The sequence below is a fragment of the Prinia subflava genome, chromosome 25, assembly GCF_021018805.1.
Source record: "Prinia subflava isolate CZ2003 ecotype Zambia chromosome 25, Cam_Psub_1.2, whole genome shotgun sequence".
Lineage (NCBI taxonomy): Eukaryota > Metazoa > Chordata > Aves > Passeriformes > Cisticolidae > Prinia > Prinia subflava.
The window spans coordinates 5,098,778-5,115,788 of record NC_086271.1 but is presented as its reverse complement, the minus strand read 5'-3'; the positions used below and the strand labels follow the sequence as shown (position 1 = coordinate 5,115,788).

General features: G+C 52.9%; 1 protein-coding gene across 7 annotated transcripts in view; it reads right to left on the bottom strand.

Annotated features, from left to right (window-relative positions):
• The window catches only part of TIAM1 (TIAM Rac1 associated GEF 1), a 152,113-nt gene that overhangs the window by 94,901 nt on the left and 40,201 nt on the right, over window positions 1–17,011 (bottom strand). Inside the window, exon 3 of one of the 7 annotated variants that reach the window (XM_063419452.1) lies at window positions 13,155–13,214. The exons of 2 other annotated variants lie outside the window; for them this stretch is intronic. Coding sequence is in view for 2 of the 5 variants with exons in the window: in XM_063419453.1 (XP_063275523.1) it covers window positions 1,226–1,250 (25 nt within the window). In the remaining 3 variants the exon portion in view is untranslated. Of the gene's footprint in view, window positions 1–1,225; window positions 1,374–13,154; window positions 13,215–17,011 lie in introns of those variants that run through there. 4 more of the 7 variants (XM_063419450.1, XM_063419453.1, XM_063419447.1 and 1 more) reach the window with 4 other exon arrangements.

Below are 17,011 nucleotides of genomic sequence, written 5' to 3'. Positions count from 1 at the left end.
CCAATCCCTCAGCTCTGTGTGCCGTGCTTAGCGCAGCAGTTTTCCACACCTTTTCCATAATGCACAGATCACTTTTAACTCTGAAAGGATGGGGAAGAACAGGCAAGCCAGTGGCACCCACCAAACCTGCTCGCTCCGTTCCACAGCCCTGATCACGTGTGGAAATGTAAATCCCTCCTGCAATATTAAAACACCATCCAAGCAACTAACAGCCAGCTCAGCAACGGGGCTCTGGCACACGAAACAAAACTATGGGAGCACACTTCCAACAGCTCCGGAGCGACTTAATTCCCAGAGAAAGGTATGCACTATCCTTCGCCTCTGCCCCGCAGGATTACTCATGCCTGATGGGTTGCACAGCTCTGAGTCAGGGCCGAACCCTGCCCGTGGTCAGGCAAGCCGTGCCCCTTGGGAGCAGGAGCTGTCCCCGACAGTGTCACAGCAGCCCTGGGGACAGCAGGTCCGGCCGGGAGCCGGGACAGGCCGGGGAGCCAGGAGGCAGCGCTGCCGCTTGGTGCTCAGCCCCAGTGCTTAGTCACAGCAATTGCAGAGCCAGGACTCTGTGCTCACATTTCCTGTCACCAACCCAAGAATTAGGCAATTTAGATTGAGAGATAGCAGCCGGGATATTAAATAGCTTGATAAGCGATCGCTGGAGGAACCAGGAGGAAAATGAGCAGCTCGACGGGGACAAGGCTCCCCCAGAGCCGGCTCCGCAGTGTTCCCCAGTCTTTGGGAAGTGTGACCCCCCCGAGCCAGCCTTCCCCTCCGCAGCCTCCCGGCTCTCCCACCTCGCACAGACACCCAGCAGAGCCCGAGTCAAGTCGAAACCTTTCACGGGGCTCATTTTCAACAATTAGAGAGCATGGCAACCTGTAATTACGGAAAATAAAGCCAGACAGCTGGAGAGGGGAACATCTCCAGTCAGTAACACGATACTGCGCTCTCTCTCGTGGGGAATTGAGCTATGAGGTCCCCAGCTCCCATTCAATCAGCCTGAGCCCTCGATGTCTGGGCGAGCGGCGCAAACCCTGGAAAAGCAAACAGCACTTGACAACCCAACTAAACACAACTCGGAGAAAGCAACACCTCTGTCCACACAGGGGAAAGACAGGGACTGGGAGAGGAAAGCCTTCCTGGACACACGGCGTCAGACAGCCCCCCCAGCCATTTCCCCGGCTTTATCCGAGCCCAGCCGCTCCCGCTGCCCCCGCCCGGCTCTTACCGCTCATCATCAGCAGCACAAACATCTTTGCCTGCTGTGCTTCCCAAGCCCCGGCTGCCGCTAGCAGAAAGGAGGAAGCGCCAGCATTTCATTCCCCTTCTGCTCCGGAGTGGGTGGAACTCGTGAAGTTTCACGCTAAGATGAGATGGGTCAATTGGGTGTGTTTGAAGGTTTGGGGTTTTGCCATCCCTCCCTTCCTCCCTCCCTCCCTCCGTCTCTTCCTCCCTCCCTCTCCTGATTAATTCCTCCCGTCACAGGCTTCAGACGAGCTGCCACTCAACCCCGCCGGCTCCTGAAATCTGAATTCCTGAGGACATCCCTCTGGGGTGACTTTAACTCACCGGCGCTGCGAGAGGAGCCAAGAACTAAATCCCCAGTCAGCGCACAGAGGGACTGGCTCCAGCGTTCCGAGCACACCAGCTCCACGGTGCTCGGGATTCTGCTGTGTTTGCAGGCAGCAGCTCACCAGCAAGACAGAAAATAAAACATCCTGTCCTCGACTCCCCATCGGTGACCCCGAGGGTTTCCCCGGGTACGTATCCGGATGGTGCTTCTGGGAGGACGCGTTAAAAACACACGGGCAGCCGCTCCCACCGAGCTGCCCACAGGTGCAGAAGGGTTTCCAGGATGGGGAGCTCCAGGGAATTAGAAATCACGCATAGATCTGGTTTTACTTAATTCCCTACTTCCACATAGCTGTCGCTGGATTAAGATTTGAGCAGCAGCATCCTCCAGCCCAGGGCTGGCTAATGGTTGCTATAAATAAGAAATACCAACACAAAACCCAGCCCATCTGTGTTTATCCCCAACTTCCCCCACCTTCCCTCTGCACCATGTATATGGGGCAAGAAAAACGGGTATGAAACTGCTCTGAAAAGGAAGAAGACAACACAGTAAATATTCTCTACAAGCAGAAATCAAATTAATTAACAAATTAACTTTTACAACCCTGCGTGAATACTTCACAAATACCGAGTATTGAGCAATCACCATACCCTTGCAGTCCCGCCCTCTGCAGTGACCACAAGTTGGGAAAGGGACAGAACCATGAGGAAAAGAAGAAAATAAAATGGCAAAAGATCGTGCATAATTCTATTTTGGGACAGGGACAAGATATCAGAGCAGCAATTTGACCCGGCACAGTCATCCTCACAGCCCCCATGACCAGGAACAGGAGTGAGCAGTGAGTTTGAGCCCACTTCAAACACACCTTGGGTTTAACTTCTCATCTCGGCGCTCGCAGCCGCAGATGTTCCCGACAGATCCACCCACGCTCAGCACGAGGTCCCCCCGTGACCACAGGCACACCCCAGGAGCACCAGAGTGCTCCACCCTGACAACAGCAAAGGGCTGAAGGAGGGATGGGATTGGACACTGTTTGGACTGGGGAGCACCAAACAATCCTCAATATTACGATGAATTTAAACCCCGGATGAGCAAACCAACAGCTCCCATCTGTGGGACAAACAAACGGGAGAGCAGCTTTCAGCATGGGGAACCTGCAAACCCTGAGCAGACAAGCAGGTTTGGCCAGCTACGAGTGACTACGAGGGCCACATACAAGTGACTCAGGGGCTGCTGCTGCTGCCTGCCTTTGGGTCCACTAGGGCACAGCCACCTCTGTCCCACTGGAACAGGTCAGAGCTGCCACACTGCCCAGCCGGGATCGCTCCCAGCGGATCCCAGGGGCGGACACGGCGTGTACCCACACACAGGTGTGCACAGCCAGCTCCCACAGACACAGCAACCACATTGCCACACTCGAAGGAGGGACAGGTGCTTACCACGGCAGATCAGCAGCAATTGTCTGCAGTGATTTTCCGATTCGGAGGGCAGAAGGGAGCACCACCCTTCTGCTGCCAGCGCAGGGGCCACCTGCACCCTGACACAGCAGTGTGGGGCATCTCTTCCTGCGACCTTGGCATGGCCAGAACCTCCCAGGACAGCATGAGCTGCTGTTAAAACAACTTGCAGAAAGCTTCAGACACTGGGGTAACCACTGGTGGGTTTTAAATCACACCATCATTTTGTTGGAAAAGACCTCCAAGGCCATCAAGTCCATGCTGTGCCCAATGCCTGCCTTGTCACCAGCCCAGAGCACTGTCACCTTCCCTGGACACCTCCAGGGATGGGCACTCCAAACCGCCCTGGGCAGCTGCTGCCAATGCCTGACCACCCTTTCCATGGAGAAATTCCTGCTGGTGTCCAACCTGAGCCTCCCCTGGCACAGCCTGAGGCTGCTCCCTCTCCTCCTGTCCCTGTTCCCTGGGAGCACAGCCCGACCCCCCTGGCTGTCCCCCTCCTGTCAGGGAGTTGTGCAGAGCCACAAGGTTCAGTGCAGATGTGTAAAAGAAAAGCAATGACTTCCCCTTCAATCACGACCCACAGCACTGGAGCAAAAACCAGCAAGCCACAAACAGCAAGCCTAACTTGGAGAGAGATCCATGGAGGGAGAGGCAAGGGATGCCCTCTCCTGAGTCACGCAGGATCCAACCCACCCTCCTCCTGAGGAGTGACATGCTTCCTCCAGGGGAGCGTGGCTGGCTGAGGACCCTGCAAGGCCTCAGGGGTGGCAGAGCAGGAGCCTGGCTGTCAGGAAGGCATGGAGCAGCCAGAGCAGCGGGAGCCCTGGCCGGCTGGGCCCGGCGTGCCCGCTCCCGCCAGCGAGAACAGGCGCTTCCAGGGCTGGCCCTGGCTCCTGGCCCCGCTGACGCACCGGGATACACCCTTCTGATGTGGGCTCCCTCCGAGCTTGTGTAAACAGCAGGGCTCCCCTGCGCCAGCCAGGAACCACCAAAACCTGTTCTGAGACAGTCCCAAATGTGCCCGACAGCATATTCTGCTCGAAACGGCACAGAGACAGCCAGGGCAGGTCCTGAGCGGGATGGCTGCAGGGAACGTCACCTCCAGGAACTTCAAGAAGTGGCCGTGAGCTCAGCCCTCTAGCTGGCCACCAAATGACCCTCCCCTCCTCAGCTGGGTAATGGTACCACTGGGAAAAGTCTCTTTTCCTTCCATCCTTCTGGCAGGACGAATCCCACCAGTGTGAAGACAGGTCAGGCCTCAGTGGGGGATGCAGCTCCTCACGGGGGGCAGCTCCGCTCTCTGCTCCCTGTGACAGGGACGGGACCCAGAGAAGGGCTGGAACTGTATCAGGGCAGGCTTAGGCTGCAAGAAAAGGTTCTTCCACTGCCCAGGCTCCCCAGGGAATGGGCACAAGGCTGCCCAAATTCCAGAAGCATTTGGACACCGCTCCCAGGGGTGCACAGGGTGGGACTGTCTGTGCAGGGCCAGGAGCTGGACTGGATGATCCCTGTTGGGTCTCTCCAACTCAAGACATTCTGTGATCCTATTAATCCTTCCAGGGAGCCCAAAGGCTCTCCCAAATACCGAGCTGAGACGTGGAGATCCCACCTCAGCCTAGAGGAGAAAAGTCCCACAACACAGCACTTTTCTGTGGTGAAAGGGAGGGAGACACAATCCAGGTCTGTATCCTGCACAAAGGTGTGTTTATCAACCCTAATTAACATCCTGGGCCTCTCACACCCTGGCACACCTGCTAATTAGCACACATGAGTTCATATCATTTTAACAATGGATTAGCACTTGGGGCACAGAAGAGGGAGTCACTTCAGCAGTGACTCACCCTGAGCACAGCAGGAAGGTGAGATACGAGGAGCATCTGCCCTGCTCACACACCGCTCTGCAGACCATATCTCCTTAACTAAGGCTTACTTTACAAAGCCAAGGTGCTTCAAAAATTCATGATTGTATCTGCCTTACTTTCCACCTGCACACACAGGTGGCCTTGGAGGAGCGTTCTGTCTCCACACCCAGACAACCGGAGCCACACGGGTCCTTCTGCAAGTCACGGCGGAGTTCCTGAGGTGATGATAACCACTCTGATCAAACATGTTTCAGGACACGACCTGGGGCCCACCAGCCACTAATCACCTGTCAGGAGCACCCTGGGGGGAACACCAAGGACCTGATGTCCACGGGCAGTTTTGGTGCCTCTCCAAACATCCCACAAGCACAGATGATGCTGGTAGTGCTCGCAGGCACCAGGCACACGTCACTGGGACATGAGTGCCCTTCTCCACAGAATCCTGGAAAACTGCAGCCCTGCACAGGTAACCTGGCCTTCAGAGTTCCCTGTGGATGATGTGGCTGAGCCATGCATTGGCTCTCACCCCAGAATCCTACTCTCTGTGCCTGTGCAGCCTCACACACCTGGCACGAGCAAAGGGCTGTCTCTGCTTAGCAGGGGACAGTTTGACTTGAGCCATCTTGTATTCAATTGTAAACTGAAGAACAAAGTTGGCTTAGCTTGCATTATTTTTTTCTTAAAACCTCAGCTTTCAAACTGGATATCTGTGATGCAGCACCTCACAAGAGGACACTGATGGAAAACCCTCACACCATCATCAGAATCACTTCTACCCCCTCAAATTGATGTTTAACACTGCCTGCCTTCACTTTGTCCAACAAAAACCTGCAAACCAACCCCTGGCAATTACAGAACATTAATGCCATGAAAAATTATACTGGGTTGAATGTATCCACACTCCCTGCTATCAGAAAGATTTTCTCAGCCTCATGTTTCTATTTGGGATTAGGAAGGGGGCTGTGAAAGGCAAGTATTGTTCAGTCACAAATAGTTCCCTTTCAGCCTCTACAGAAGTCAGGTAATGAATTACAGGAGGTTTTTTTCCCTTTGGAGAGGTCAGCAGATATATCAGCTCCTGGGAAAGCTGATCCCTGTTGTTTCGCTACAAGGGGAGCTGAAAAGGCTCCTAATGAGCTCCAGGGAGTGGATGCTGGCAGCAAGCCAGCACCTTCGCCTGTGAAACCAAGACAAGTGACAAGAGGCAGGAACCACCTCTGGCCCAAGCACAAGTTAAAATTTAAGGTTCGCATTTCCTGGCGCTGCTGGTGGCTGGCAGCTCTCACACCAGTGTGAGCACTCTGCTTGCAGACACCTAAAGAACCTTCTGAGCTGGAAAGGACTCACAAGGACCATCCAGCCCTGCCCTGCACAGACACCCCACATCCCTGGGCATCCCTGGGAGCGCTACCCAAAGGCTCCTGGAGCTCTGGAGCCTCGGGGCTGTCTCACCCCTGCAAAGGCAGGGCTGCTGCTGTCCCCTGGGCCCGTGCAATGCACACCTCTGCATAAGGGATCAGCACCTGCAGAAAACCCTGCTGGCCCCTCATCACCAAAGCATCTGCACTGGGCCACCTCTTCTAGGCCCAAAGCACCACAGGCTCTGCGCTCCCCAGCCCCCTGGGGGGTTTATGGGGTGCCCAACACCATGGGGGTGAGCTCGCCCAGCGGGGACAGGGCTGTGGCTGTGACACCCCACTGCAGCACCCGGCGCCCTGTCCGGCGCACACTGCCACAGCCACGTGGCACAGGGATCAGCCAGAGCTCAACAGAGCAGGGACTGCTTCCTTTTTCCACGGGAAGGCTCAAGGAGGAACATTTTATTCAAGACCTCTAATGCAAACACCTCCTCTCTTCTGTTTTTTTTTGCAACTAGGCAGTAGCTGCTGTCATTTTCATGCTGCGTTCTGACACACTTCCACCACGTCCCTGCCAATAGTTTTAATTTCATTGGAAAAGTCAGCTCTGAACAAGAGTGACAAGCTGCACGCTGGTGACGATGCTGTCAAGTGATGGATAACGTAGGTTTACTTTAGCTGTCAAAACTTTTCAACACTAAAAATAGGTATCACAAGCTTCTGGACTCACTGCACTGAAGCATTAAACACACAGGATATTGACACCCTCAGAAGCGCCCAAAGCCACTCACAGCCGAGTAAAACCAGCAATCTGTGATGGACAGCAAAGGTCTCCGAGTTCTACTCATTTGGAGCAGAGAAAAACAACACACTACGGGATGAAATCTCATCTCCACGCTGGCCAAAGCAGAGACAAGATGCTGCACACACACCATGAAACAGAACAGCACAATATGGGATGCAAACCCGGGCAAAGACAGCGAGAAAGACGGAGAAAAGCTTAGGGAGAAAATCCTGTACCCTGTTATCCCAGCTCTTGGTCCAGATCCCACAGAAAGGGAGGGCAGAGATCTTCCCAGGGCAGCTCCTTCTTTCCTGCCCATCACCCCTCACCTGGCCCTGCCCAGCAAGAAAGGGCACAGAGCTGTGGGGCTGGGAAGGATGGGAAAGCAGGGAAAAGCAAGAGGTTCTCCCAGAGAGATTAGAATTCCATGGAAGGGGTGAGTCCTCCCCAAGCAGTGACCCATTGATGGACACCAGCCAGGCAGCAGCTCACCAAAGGGTCAGTGGTTTTGTGGGTCAGGTGGAATAGGAGGGGGGGATAAAGAGGCACCATTTACAAACCAGATCCAGCTTCTTTTATTCCCTCTCAGGCTCTGGGATGACAGGCACCGACAAGGCTGTCCCTGCATTAGGCCAATATTTGTGGGAGAAAGAAAATGAAACGTCATAAGGAATTAGTAATTAGATGTTATCATAACCCTGTGTATAAGTGAAGCAGCGCTCTGATGTGCTTTGTAAATAATTAGCAAATTAACATTCACAATGCCCCTGCAAGGCAAGTATTATCCCCATCTCCTGATGGGAAAAAAAAGACAGTTTAGGCTGATTGTTCCCCTGCCCTGGACAACTGCAGAGCTGCCCAAACACAGGGAAGGGACATCAAAGAGAAAGGGGGAACTGGAGGCTCAGGGGGACCTTGTGGCTCTGCACAACTCCCTGACAGGAGGGGACAGCCAGAGGGAGGTTTGGAGTGCCCATTCCTGAGGTATCCAAGAAATTCCTGGACGTGGCACTCAGTGCTCTGGGCTGGGGACACGGTAGGCATCGATGCACAAGCTTGGACTCCATGGTCTCAGAGCTATTTCCCAACCTAAATGATTCTGTGACTCCATGATTCCTCATGTGGTGGAGGCAGGAATTGAGAGGGGAGATGCTCTCCACTCCAGGCAGACCAAAACAACTCGGAGCAACTGCTCCTCTGCAGGCTGAGCAAACCGAGCACACGGTTCAAGCACAGACCACTGGGGCCTGCCGACGCCAGGGACACAGCAGAAAGCACCCTGCCACTAATTCCTCTGTTCATACAGACCTTCCTTGTCCATGCAATTCTACCTTCCACCCAGGAGGGCTGCCACAAGTGTCCTTGCTCCCTCCTTCTCCCACACGGAGGTTCCTGAGAGAGAGGGGCACTGAGCAGCACCACAGCCACCCACCCACGCCCTCCTGGTGTCACTGCCGCCTCCCCCCGCTGCGTGGGGATGGCTGGCACATCCAAACCCCAATCACTTCCTCGGCAGCTCACTGCCAAGTGGTGGGAGCAGGGAAGTGAGGGGAGGGAGCACGGAGGGAGAAGGCAGGAGCACCAACGCTGCCGCGCCTTCATGCCGGATGCACGCTCCCAAAGAGGCAGACTCGCGTCTATTTTAGATGTGCTGCATAAAAATAAAAGATGCTGCTTGACTGCACATGTTCTCATTTTTAGAAAACAAGCTCCAATTTATTTCTTCTATTACAGCCAGATGGTTTATAAAAAAAAAAAAACAAACCAACAAAACACATCTCCCCTCAATGTCACCTCAATGAAAAGAAGCCCTGACCTGGTTTCAACCTCCCCAGACCAGAGCACGGCACAGGAACCACACTGTTAACACCTCTCTCAGGGGGCCCTGACCCCACTCACAGCCTGACCCAAGGCTCTCCAGAGTGAGCAGAGAGCTGCACCTCAGGCCCTGCCCAGAGGCCCACCAGCACCGACTGTCACAGGATGACTCAGGGTTATAAACATTATAGCTGGCACAACTGGACTGACCACACATCTCTGCTCTATGGCTCAGTGCCTTCCCTGCTTCTCCTTTCCTATTAACTTGTTCTAAGCTGCCTTGAGGGGTCTTTTTCCCTTTTAGAACTCACATCAAGTTATTTAATTGAAAGAGCAACACAACATTATATGAAAGTAAATGCTGATTTTCAACTTTCCCCTCATTCAAAGCCATGCCACAACATCCCATATAACTCTATTTCCATATATCTGTTTGCCAGTGCTGTGCTGCTCACCAGGAGCAAACCTTTCATTTCAAAGCACACTCTGTACCCATCTGTGGCATCCACAACAGTGGGACCCTGCCAAGTCCAGGTGCACCATGTTCCAGTAGGACACAGGGAATCCCTGGCAGAGCAGCTGGGATACAACAAGCTCTCCACCATGAAGATGCTCATGGCAAAAAGGGAGGTGGGATCAGGTTCTCAGGAGAGGCTGTGCCTGCTCCATCCTTGGGAGGTTTTCAAGCCCTGCCTGGAGAAGAGCCCTGAGGAGCCTGGTTTGGTCCCAGAGCTGATCCTGCTTTGGGAGGACCCCACACATCCCTTCCCACCTGACTGACCCCAAAGCTCAGGGGAACTGTCCAAACCATTCCCAAATGCCCAGGACCACCCATGCCTGGCAGAGAGGACACAAGCTCCATACCAAGGGAGACGAGCCACTGCCTTGAAGCCACCTCACAGTTGATGGAATAGCAGGAACTGAGAAGCACAACCAGGAAACACCTTTAAACAATAAATCTTGTTCATGGCCAGCAGGACAAGGAGAGGAGAGGCAGAACAAGTGCAGAAGAAAAGCATGAAGCAACTGAAAGCATATTCTCTGAACTGCAGTCAGAAGTCTTTGGCTATCTTTTGGTACCAGCACATTTGAAAGAAAATACAGAGCCCCTTTAAACCTTGTTCCAAACTCCTTTGTGGAGGAAGGCCACGGCTGATTATAGACAGAGAAGGCAAAGAATGCCTGGTTTGTGGTACTCCAACCCCAGCCCTGCTCCTGTGAGCCCGTTCCTGAATGTCTGCACAGCAGCAGCAACCCTGACAGAGGGCAGCTACAGCCGTGGGTCCCACGTCCACCCTCTGGTAGGGCTGCACTAGGGTCTCACACGAGCCTCTAAGGCCACTGCTATGTAACCTTGCCTTCTTATTTGTGCAAATGTGAGACTGAAGGCTCAGACATCCATCACTTCTCTGAGTGATCCCTAAGTCTCAGAGTTCATACACAGATTAACTTCTTAAGCAAGCTCAAGGGCAGAGACCTGCTCCCTTTCACTGGCAAAAGCCTCACATTCTGAAAATCATAATAGTTCCAGAACTGCTGATTACTTTTCCTCATTTGTACTCTTTTTTTTTTTTTTAAAGTCCTGCCTGTTCCTCCTACTTCTTATGAGGCTTTTCAGTATTTGTCTGTTACTTGAACGCTAAAGTCTGATTTAGGATTAAACACAACATTTGGGAGGTGGACTCCAATGCTGCCTGCTGTCACTGTTCCAACTCTAAAAAGCTCGGAGAGATGGCAGGGCAGATCCTGCATAAGTCTGTGTGACCAAAGCTATTTTCCCTCGATTCTATTCCCCACAGACATGCACAGGGACGTGATTAACACACAGGGCAGGGGATGGATAGTGGTGGAGAGGTATCAGAGTTGCAGTAAACAGGCAGGAGAACAGGAATACACTGCAGAGTAACAAAGCAGCTCCGTTTCATCGCCTGCACTGATTGCCCAAAAGCAGAAGTGGGGGATTGTGTGCTGAAGCACGTCAAGAATGCTGGGCTCGGTCACTTGCAGAAATGACTTTTATAACGTGGCCCACTTCCCCCACTGCAGCCACAGCGGGGGCAGATAAGGGAACTCCTCCAACGCCAATGACCACGTTCCTCATTTGGGGCTCTGCAGAACCCGCTGAGCTCCCTCGAGCTGAGCCAGGCCAGCACAGAGGCCGTGAGCACCCCTCTCTTGCCCCATTTCAGGAGCACACCAAACTCAGAGCTTCCCACATCAGCCACGGAGCAAAGCCCTGGAGAGACCCCTGAGAACAAAAGGCACAGAAGCCTCAGGTCTCCTGCACGCTCCCCATCAGGGGAGCCTGCAGCACAGGTGATCCAGAGCCTCCCCAGGGAGGGGCCTCCTCTTCCTCCCTCTCCACCCTGGTCCTTGCAGCAGGTGTCCCCTGGGACATGAGCTGGCAGGACACCAGTGGAGAAGCTCTCAAAGCCACAGCAAAGCAGCCCAACCCCACAGATGGCAAGAAAAGGTTAAACCAAGGGTGTCCATCTAGTACTGGGCTTTGGAGTGAAGTGCTCTGACGACACCACTGGGACTGCAAGAGAGCCACCTCCTTTCCTTTTCAGACCTCTCCAAAAACGACCACATCAGGGCTGCCACATCCTGCCTACCTCTTCCAGCAACCTGCCTCCCAAAACACAGCTGGCCAGAACACCACAATGTTACTTTCTGGCCATTTTGGCCCCCTGAACTTGCTCGCTGGGCACTGAGCAAAGCCCCGGTGCTGCTGCAAGGAGCAGAGAGGGAACACATGGCCCCGATTCAAAGCACAGCTCAGGCTCAGAGCCACATCCCCACCACTGGGCAGGGAAGCACAGGAGGGAATGGGGCTGTATTAGGGCAAACCAGGTGCACAACACACGGGTGACACTGGATCAGTACCTGGGCTCATCCACAACCACCAGTCCCTGCAGCTGTTTCAAGCCAGAAGTGCTCAAGATTGCTCCTAACAAAACCCACACAAGCACAAAACATCACAAATTATATCTCCCTCCCAAAATTGAAAAAAAAAAAAAGGGATTAACACCTGTGCTTGCCATGGAAGAAGCACCAGGCTTCATGGCAGCAGCCCCTCTGTCAGTATTTGATACAATAGAGTGGGAGGAAGGGAAGTGGAAACCTCTCCCATCTTTCTGTTATTTTGCCTTAAATGCACTGTAGTTTATGTCCTCAATAAAAGCCTGTGCATATCTTTCCAACTTAAATGTGGATTGGAACCTCGGGATTACTGCCCTGGCAGAATTAACGTATTAGACATAAAAACCATAACATTTCATTATCCATTGTAAACCACATGTGCTTTCCCCCTGGGGAGACTGGAAATATCACCCAATTTCACTATCATTTTCTGTTAACTGACTGCCCTGCCACATGTTCACACACTGGCACGCTCACTTTGATGATATAGCAGTCCTCTGGCTTCATTCTTCTTTCTTTATGATGCTGACATTTTTTTAAATCTTCTTTTCCTGTTCTGTTTTTGTCTCTGTGAAGGCACCACACTATAAAACCACTCGGCTGGAAAAAAAAATCTTATCCTGGAACAAAAACACAGCTCATATTTGTCTAGCTGGAAACACACCATAACCTGATGTCTGAGACAAGGGTAGAAGGCAACACAGAGGCAAGAAAACCTCAAACACAACAGGCAAGAAGACTCAGACTCATTTATGGACACGGTGGGGTCTGTGGTCAATAGTGAGGCACTGAAGAGCAGAATCCTTTCCCTCTGCAGTTTAAACTCCCTCTGTTCCTCCCTCTCACTGTTAGGCTGGCTGCAAATTCAAAGATTTGCACAAGCCACAGATTTTGTCTGTCTCTCTGAGAGGTCAGAACTGAGGAGCAGCACAGCCCCACACAGGATGAATGGGCCAGCTGGCAGCAATTTGGAGTGACCACACAGAGGAAGTGTGGGGAGAACAGGGGCCAGAGAGGAGCCTCTAAAAGCCTGGGTCACCCTTATATTGCAACTTAGAGGCTGCCTCAGGCATTCTTTTTATTTAATCAGTTTTGTATCTTTGCAAAGATTAGTGACCAACTGTCCCGATTTAGTGCTGCCATGTTTCTATAAACATTCCTGGACACGCTTGCTTGAATAAAACATGCAGCTGCTGACACGGTCTCTCATGTAAACATTTCACTCTGCATCTCCAAGAGGCCTTAACATTTTTATTCCCAAGAGACCACTCGTTCTACTCTGCAGGCTGGAGAAGGGAAGGGGAGGTGAGCACAGCACAGGAGGCTGGGCAAGAGCTGCAAACACACACCTTCACTAAATCCACCCCAGTCCTTACTCACACGAGAGTGTCACAACAGTGGACAGGACCCAAGGGAAACATTGGCTGTCCCACGTAGCTCCTGGAATGGGAAAGGAAGATCAGAAGGTCAGCTTGCAGCATCCAGAGCTGCTGCTCAGCTGCCTGAGCCCCTGAAACACACCTGGGCCAAACTCAGGCAGCCAGACTTTTACCACTGACACCACCTCGACCTGTCATGGCAGGGGCGAAATGGTTCAAATCCAAAGTGCTTCTCACTCCTTGCTGCTGTTTGTATCGTCCCAGAGCCACAAAAGCCAACTGAGGCAGTTTCCCTTCGGTCTGCGGTCGGTCAGCTCCAGACACTGAGGGCTGCAGGCAGCATTTCCTGGTTCTAAAGGATATTTCACTAAAGCAACTCCTTCCACAGGCCTTGGGTTCAGCTAATTGTACCACTGCTATTGATCTGGAGTTTCACAGAAAGCTTGGCTCCCAGCTGAATGCTCTTGGCAAAATTATGCTCAAGGTTGGTGTGGATCTCGCAAAACAATAACCTGGGAGCACTGCAGAGGTTTCAGGTAGCAAAACAGAATGCATTTTTAAAATAAATCTCTGGAATGCCTGCACAACGAAAGCAGTAAAAGGTCACTTATCCCCAGCAAATACCATCCCTACACGCTGCTGAGACTGGAAGCAGGAGCAGATTGACAACTCCTGAGCATCCTCCAGCAGAGATTTCCTACGGCTCTTCTCCCTGACCAGTGCTTCCCATCACCTCAGGACACGGATTTGTGGGAGGCAGAGCTTGCTGACAGCTCCTTATGGAAAATGGGAATTCTCCCACACCAGGAAAGTGGGAAAGGGCAGAGCAGAGCATCCCATGGCCAACCCACCACAACACACTGAGCCCTCCAAAGCCCTGGCAGCTCCAAGGGCTGGGGATGATGTAACACCATCAGACATCTGCCAAATAAATAAGCGAGCTCCAACATGCCTTGCCTCCAAACCTGCCCAGCAATTTCCACTCCAGAGCAGGAACTTGTACTGGGGTTTAATACTCTCTCCAATACATCCCTTTCCACGAAGAAAATCCATGCCCACTGCTCCAGGAACACACGTAATCCTTGTAAGCAGATGTCAGCCTCCAAAGCTGAGAAAATGACTTTGTTCCTGGGGATCAGGGAATTTAAAATGCAACAAGTTGGAAGGTCCTGATGAATTCGGTAACCTAAACCCTGGGAGGAAACACCTGCTCTCTGAGCAGCCGCCGCTGTTTTATCCATCCCTAATTCCACAGGAATGGTAGTCTTGTGCTCAATCCAGCAGCCACAGCCAGAGAGCTGGGAAGGAGAGGAGGCAGCTGCCAGGAGCCAGCAGCCCCAAACCCACAGCACTGCCCCACACAGCAGCTCCCAGACAAAAACTTCCAGTGCTGCTTCACAGGGATGCACCAGACCCAAGGCGAGGGAGGGACACCCGTTCACCCCAGCAGGGATTTGGGGCCACAGTGCACAGCTGCACCTCCCCTCTCCCAGCAAACCAGGCACAGGAACAGCAGCATTTCCCAGGATTTCACAGCAGGCAAAGCACGGCTCTGCGATCTCACAGGGAAGAAGAGGCACAGCCAGGAAAAGGGATTTTCATCAAAAAGTCAACAACAATTGGACGCAGTCATTATCTCTGAGATCTGCTTGGTGCAGTCCCACAGGATAAAAGGTGGAAGAGCCCATGAAACCTGGTTAATACTCAAGGACCACCTCCTCCAAGCACGAGGGCAGGTAAGAACTCCAGGAGAGCTGTGGGAATGAACAAAGAGCTCCTGGAAAAACTCAAACACAGAAAGGAGGCTTGCAGAGGATGAAGGCAGAGACAGGTAGGCTGGGGGACAGATTGTCCCAGCAGCCAGGTTGGACAGGGCTTGGTGCCAGTGTATGGAAGGTGTCCCTGCCTGTGGCAGGGGGTTGGAATGAGAGGGGGTTTAAGGCCCCTTCCAACCCAACCCTTTCTGTTTCTTGTGGTTTGCTGCTGTCCCTCAGCAGAGCTGGGTTTTCAGGAGAGGAGACAGAGCTCATCTGAACACAGCGTGTCCCCCACACCCTGCGGAGCCAGGAGGGCTTGGCACCAGAGGGGCTGTGTCTGTGGGGAGCTCAGGACAGGCAGCAGTACATTAGCAATGCTTCTGGGAAGTTTTATCCATGCAGGATGTGGAGATCAGCCTGGAAGTCTCAATCCCTGCTGGCTGAGTCCTAACGAGGGGCAGAGCTGTCACTGAAATCCAGCTGATACCCAGGGCTGGGTGCTTCCCCTTCCCACCATCCCCAGAGGGTGTGCAGAGCCCCGAGGAGGGGCTGTGCTGGCCCAGAGCCGGGCTGGGCACACAGCAGCTCCACAGAACCTCCAACAACACGTGCCCAGCACAGACAGGCTCTGCAGGACGCTTGCACCCAACGCCAGCAGCTGCCATGGTGCCCAAGTCCTTCTCCCAGCCCAAAAAACACCTCCTCTCAGCCCCAAAAAATCCTCCTCTCAGCCCCAAAAAATCCTCCTCTCAGCCCCAAAAAATCCTCCTCTCAGCCCCAAAAAATCCTCCTCCTAGCCCCAAAAAACCCCTTCTTCCAGCCCCTGTCCCATCACAAATGTCTGCCCCCAAGCAGCTCCCTCGGACATGAGGCATTTCCCTCCCTTGCCTGGCTGGAAGCCCAAGCGATGGACACACGGCTCATAAGCAAGGAGAAGCATATCCCAGGCTCCCCAAACTGGGAGCAACAAACATCCTTCCCCATCCCATTGGGACAAAACCAGGGTGAGGGCAGCCACTGCCACCAGCACTGCCAGGAATCAACCCATCACTGCAGGTGAGGCAGGAGCTGTCCTGTAATTATCACTGCATCACAGCCCTCACAGGGAAAGAGACCAAATCCAGATTAGGCAGACAAGCTCAGGTCTGACAGCTCCTAAGCTTAGCTTAAAACTGTACCTCAATGATACGTGTTTAACACGGCACTCGGGATGTGCAGGGTTTTTAATGCATCTCTTGAAAGGTGAGCGGAAAAATAAATCAAAGCATTGCTAAAAAACCTCCATTTTCCTATGCAAACTAACAAAAGTTCAGCTGCAAGATCTACAAGGAGTTTTTACTTAGTGTAAGAAAAACCTGTGATACCCGACTACCCTCAGGTCAGAGCACTGATGTTTTCTCCCACCAGGAGCTCCAGCCTTCTCAGGGATCTGTTTTGTCTTATCTACAAAAGCCTTTTCTTCCCTTTTGCCGTTCTGGAGGCTCGCAGGGAAACCTCAGCATCCCCAACAACTGCTGTAAATCCCCAGTTCTTTTCCTGATTTAAGCATGGCTATGACAGCCCGGTATCACCAGCCAGTACTTATCCTGGAAAACATGTAACTCCAATTCAACAATCCTATTACATTCGCTCCCAGCATTTGTACAGGAGAGATTTAGCTCTCAGCTCTCCATTGCTTTATCTCTTCCTGGCTTTGCCAGGGCAGAAATTATCTCAGGCTATAAACGGGTCAGATGCTTCTCCCATCTTTGCTGCAACTCTGGTGAAAAGCTCACGTAGCTGCTGTGCACTGTCTGACCCCCCAGGCCCCTCTGGGAAGAGCTGCCTGTCCCATCTCCCCAGCATCCCACCTCTAAGGCATTGCCAAAAACACAGCCTGCCCCACCAAGGGCTCCCTCCCTCGGAGGGGACAGCTCTGACCAGCTGAAGGGCCAAGAGCCCACCCAGAGCAGAGATGGCCAAACGCAACATCAGGAAACAGGGAGCATGGGCATGGATGGAAAACCCCACCCTCTCTATCTCAGTGGCAGGGTAGGAGGGTAGATCCACCCTGAATTGCCTGGCTGCCGGCAGGGGCACCCATCCCATCCTGCTCTCTTCT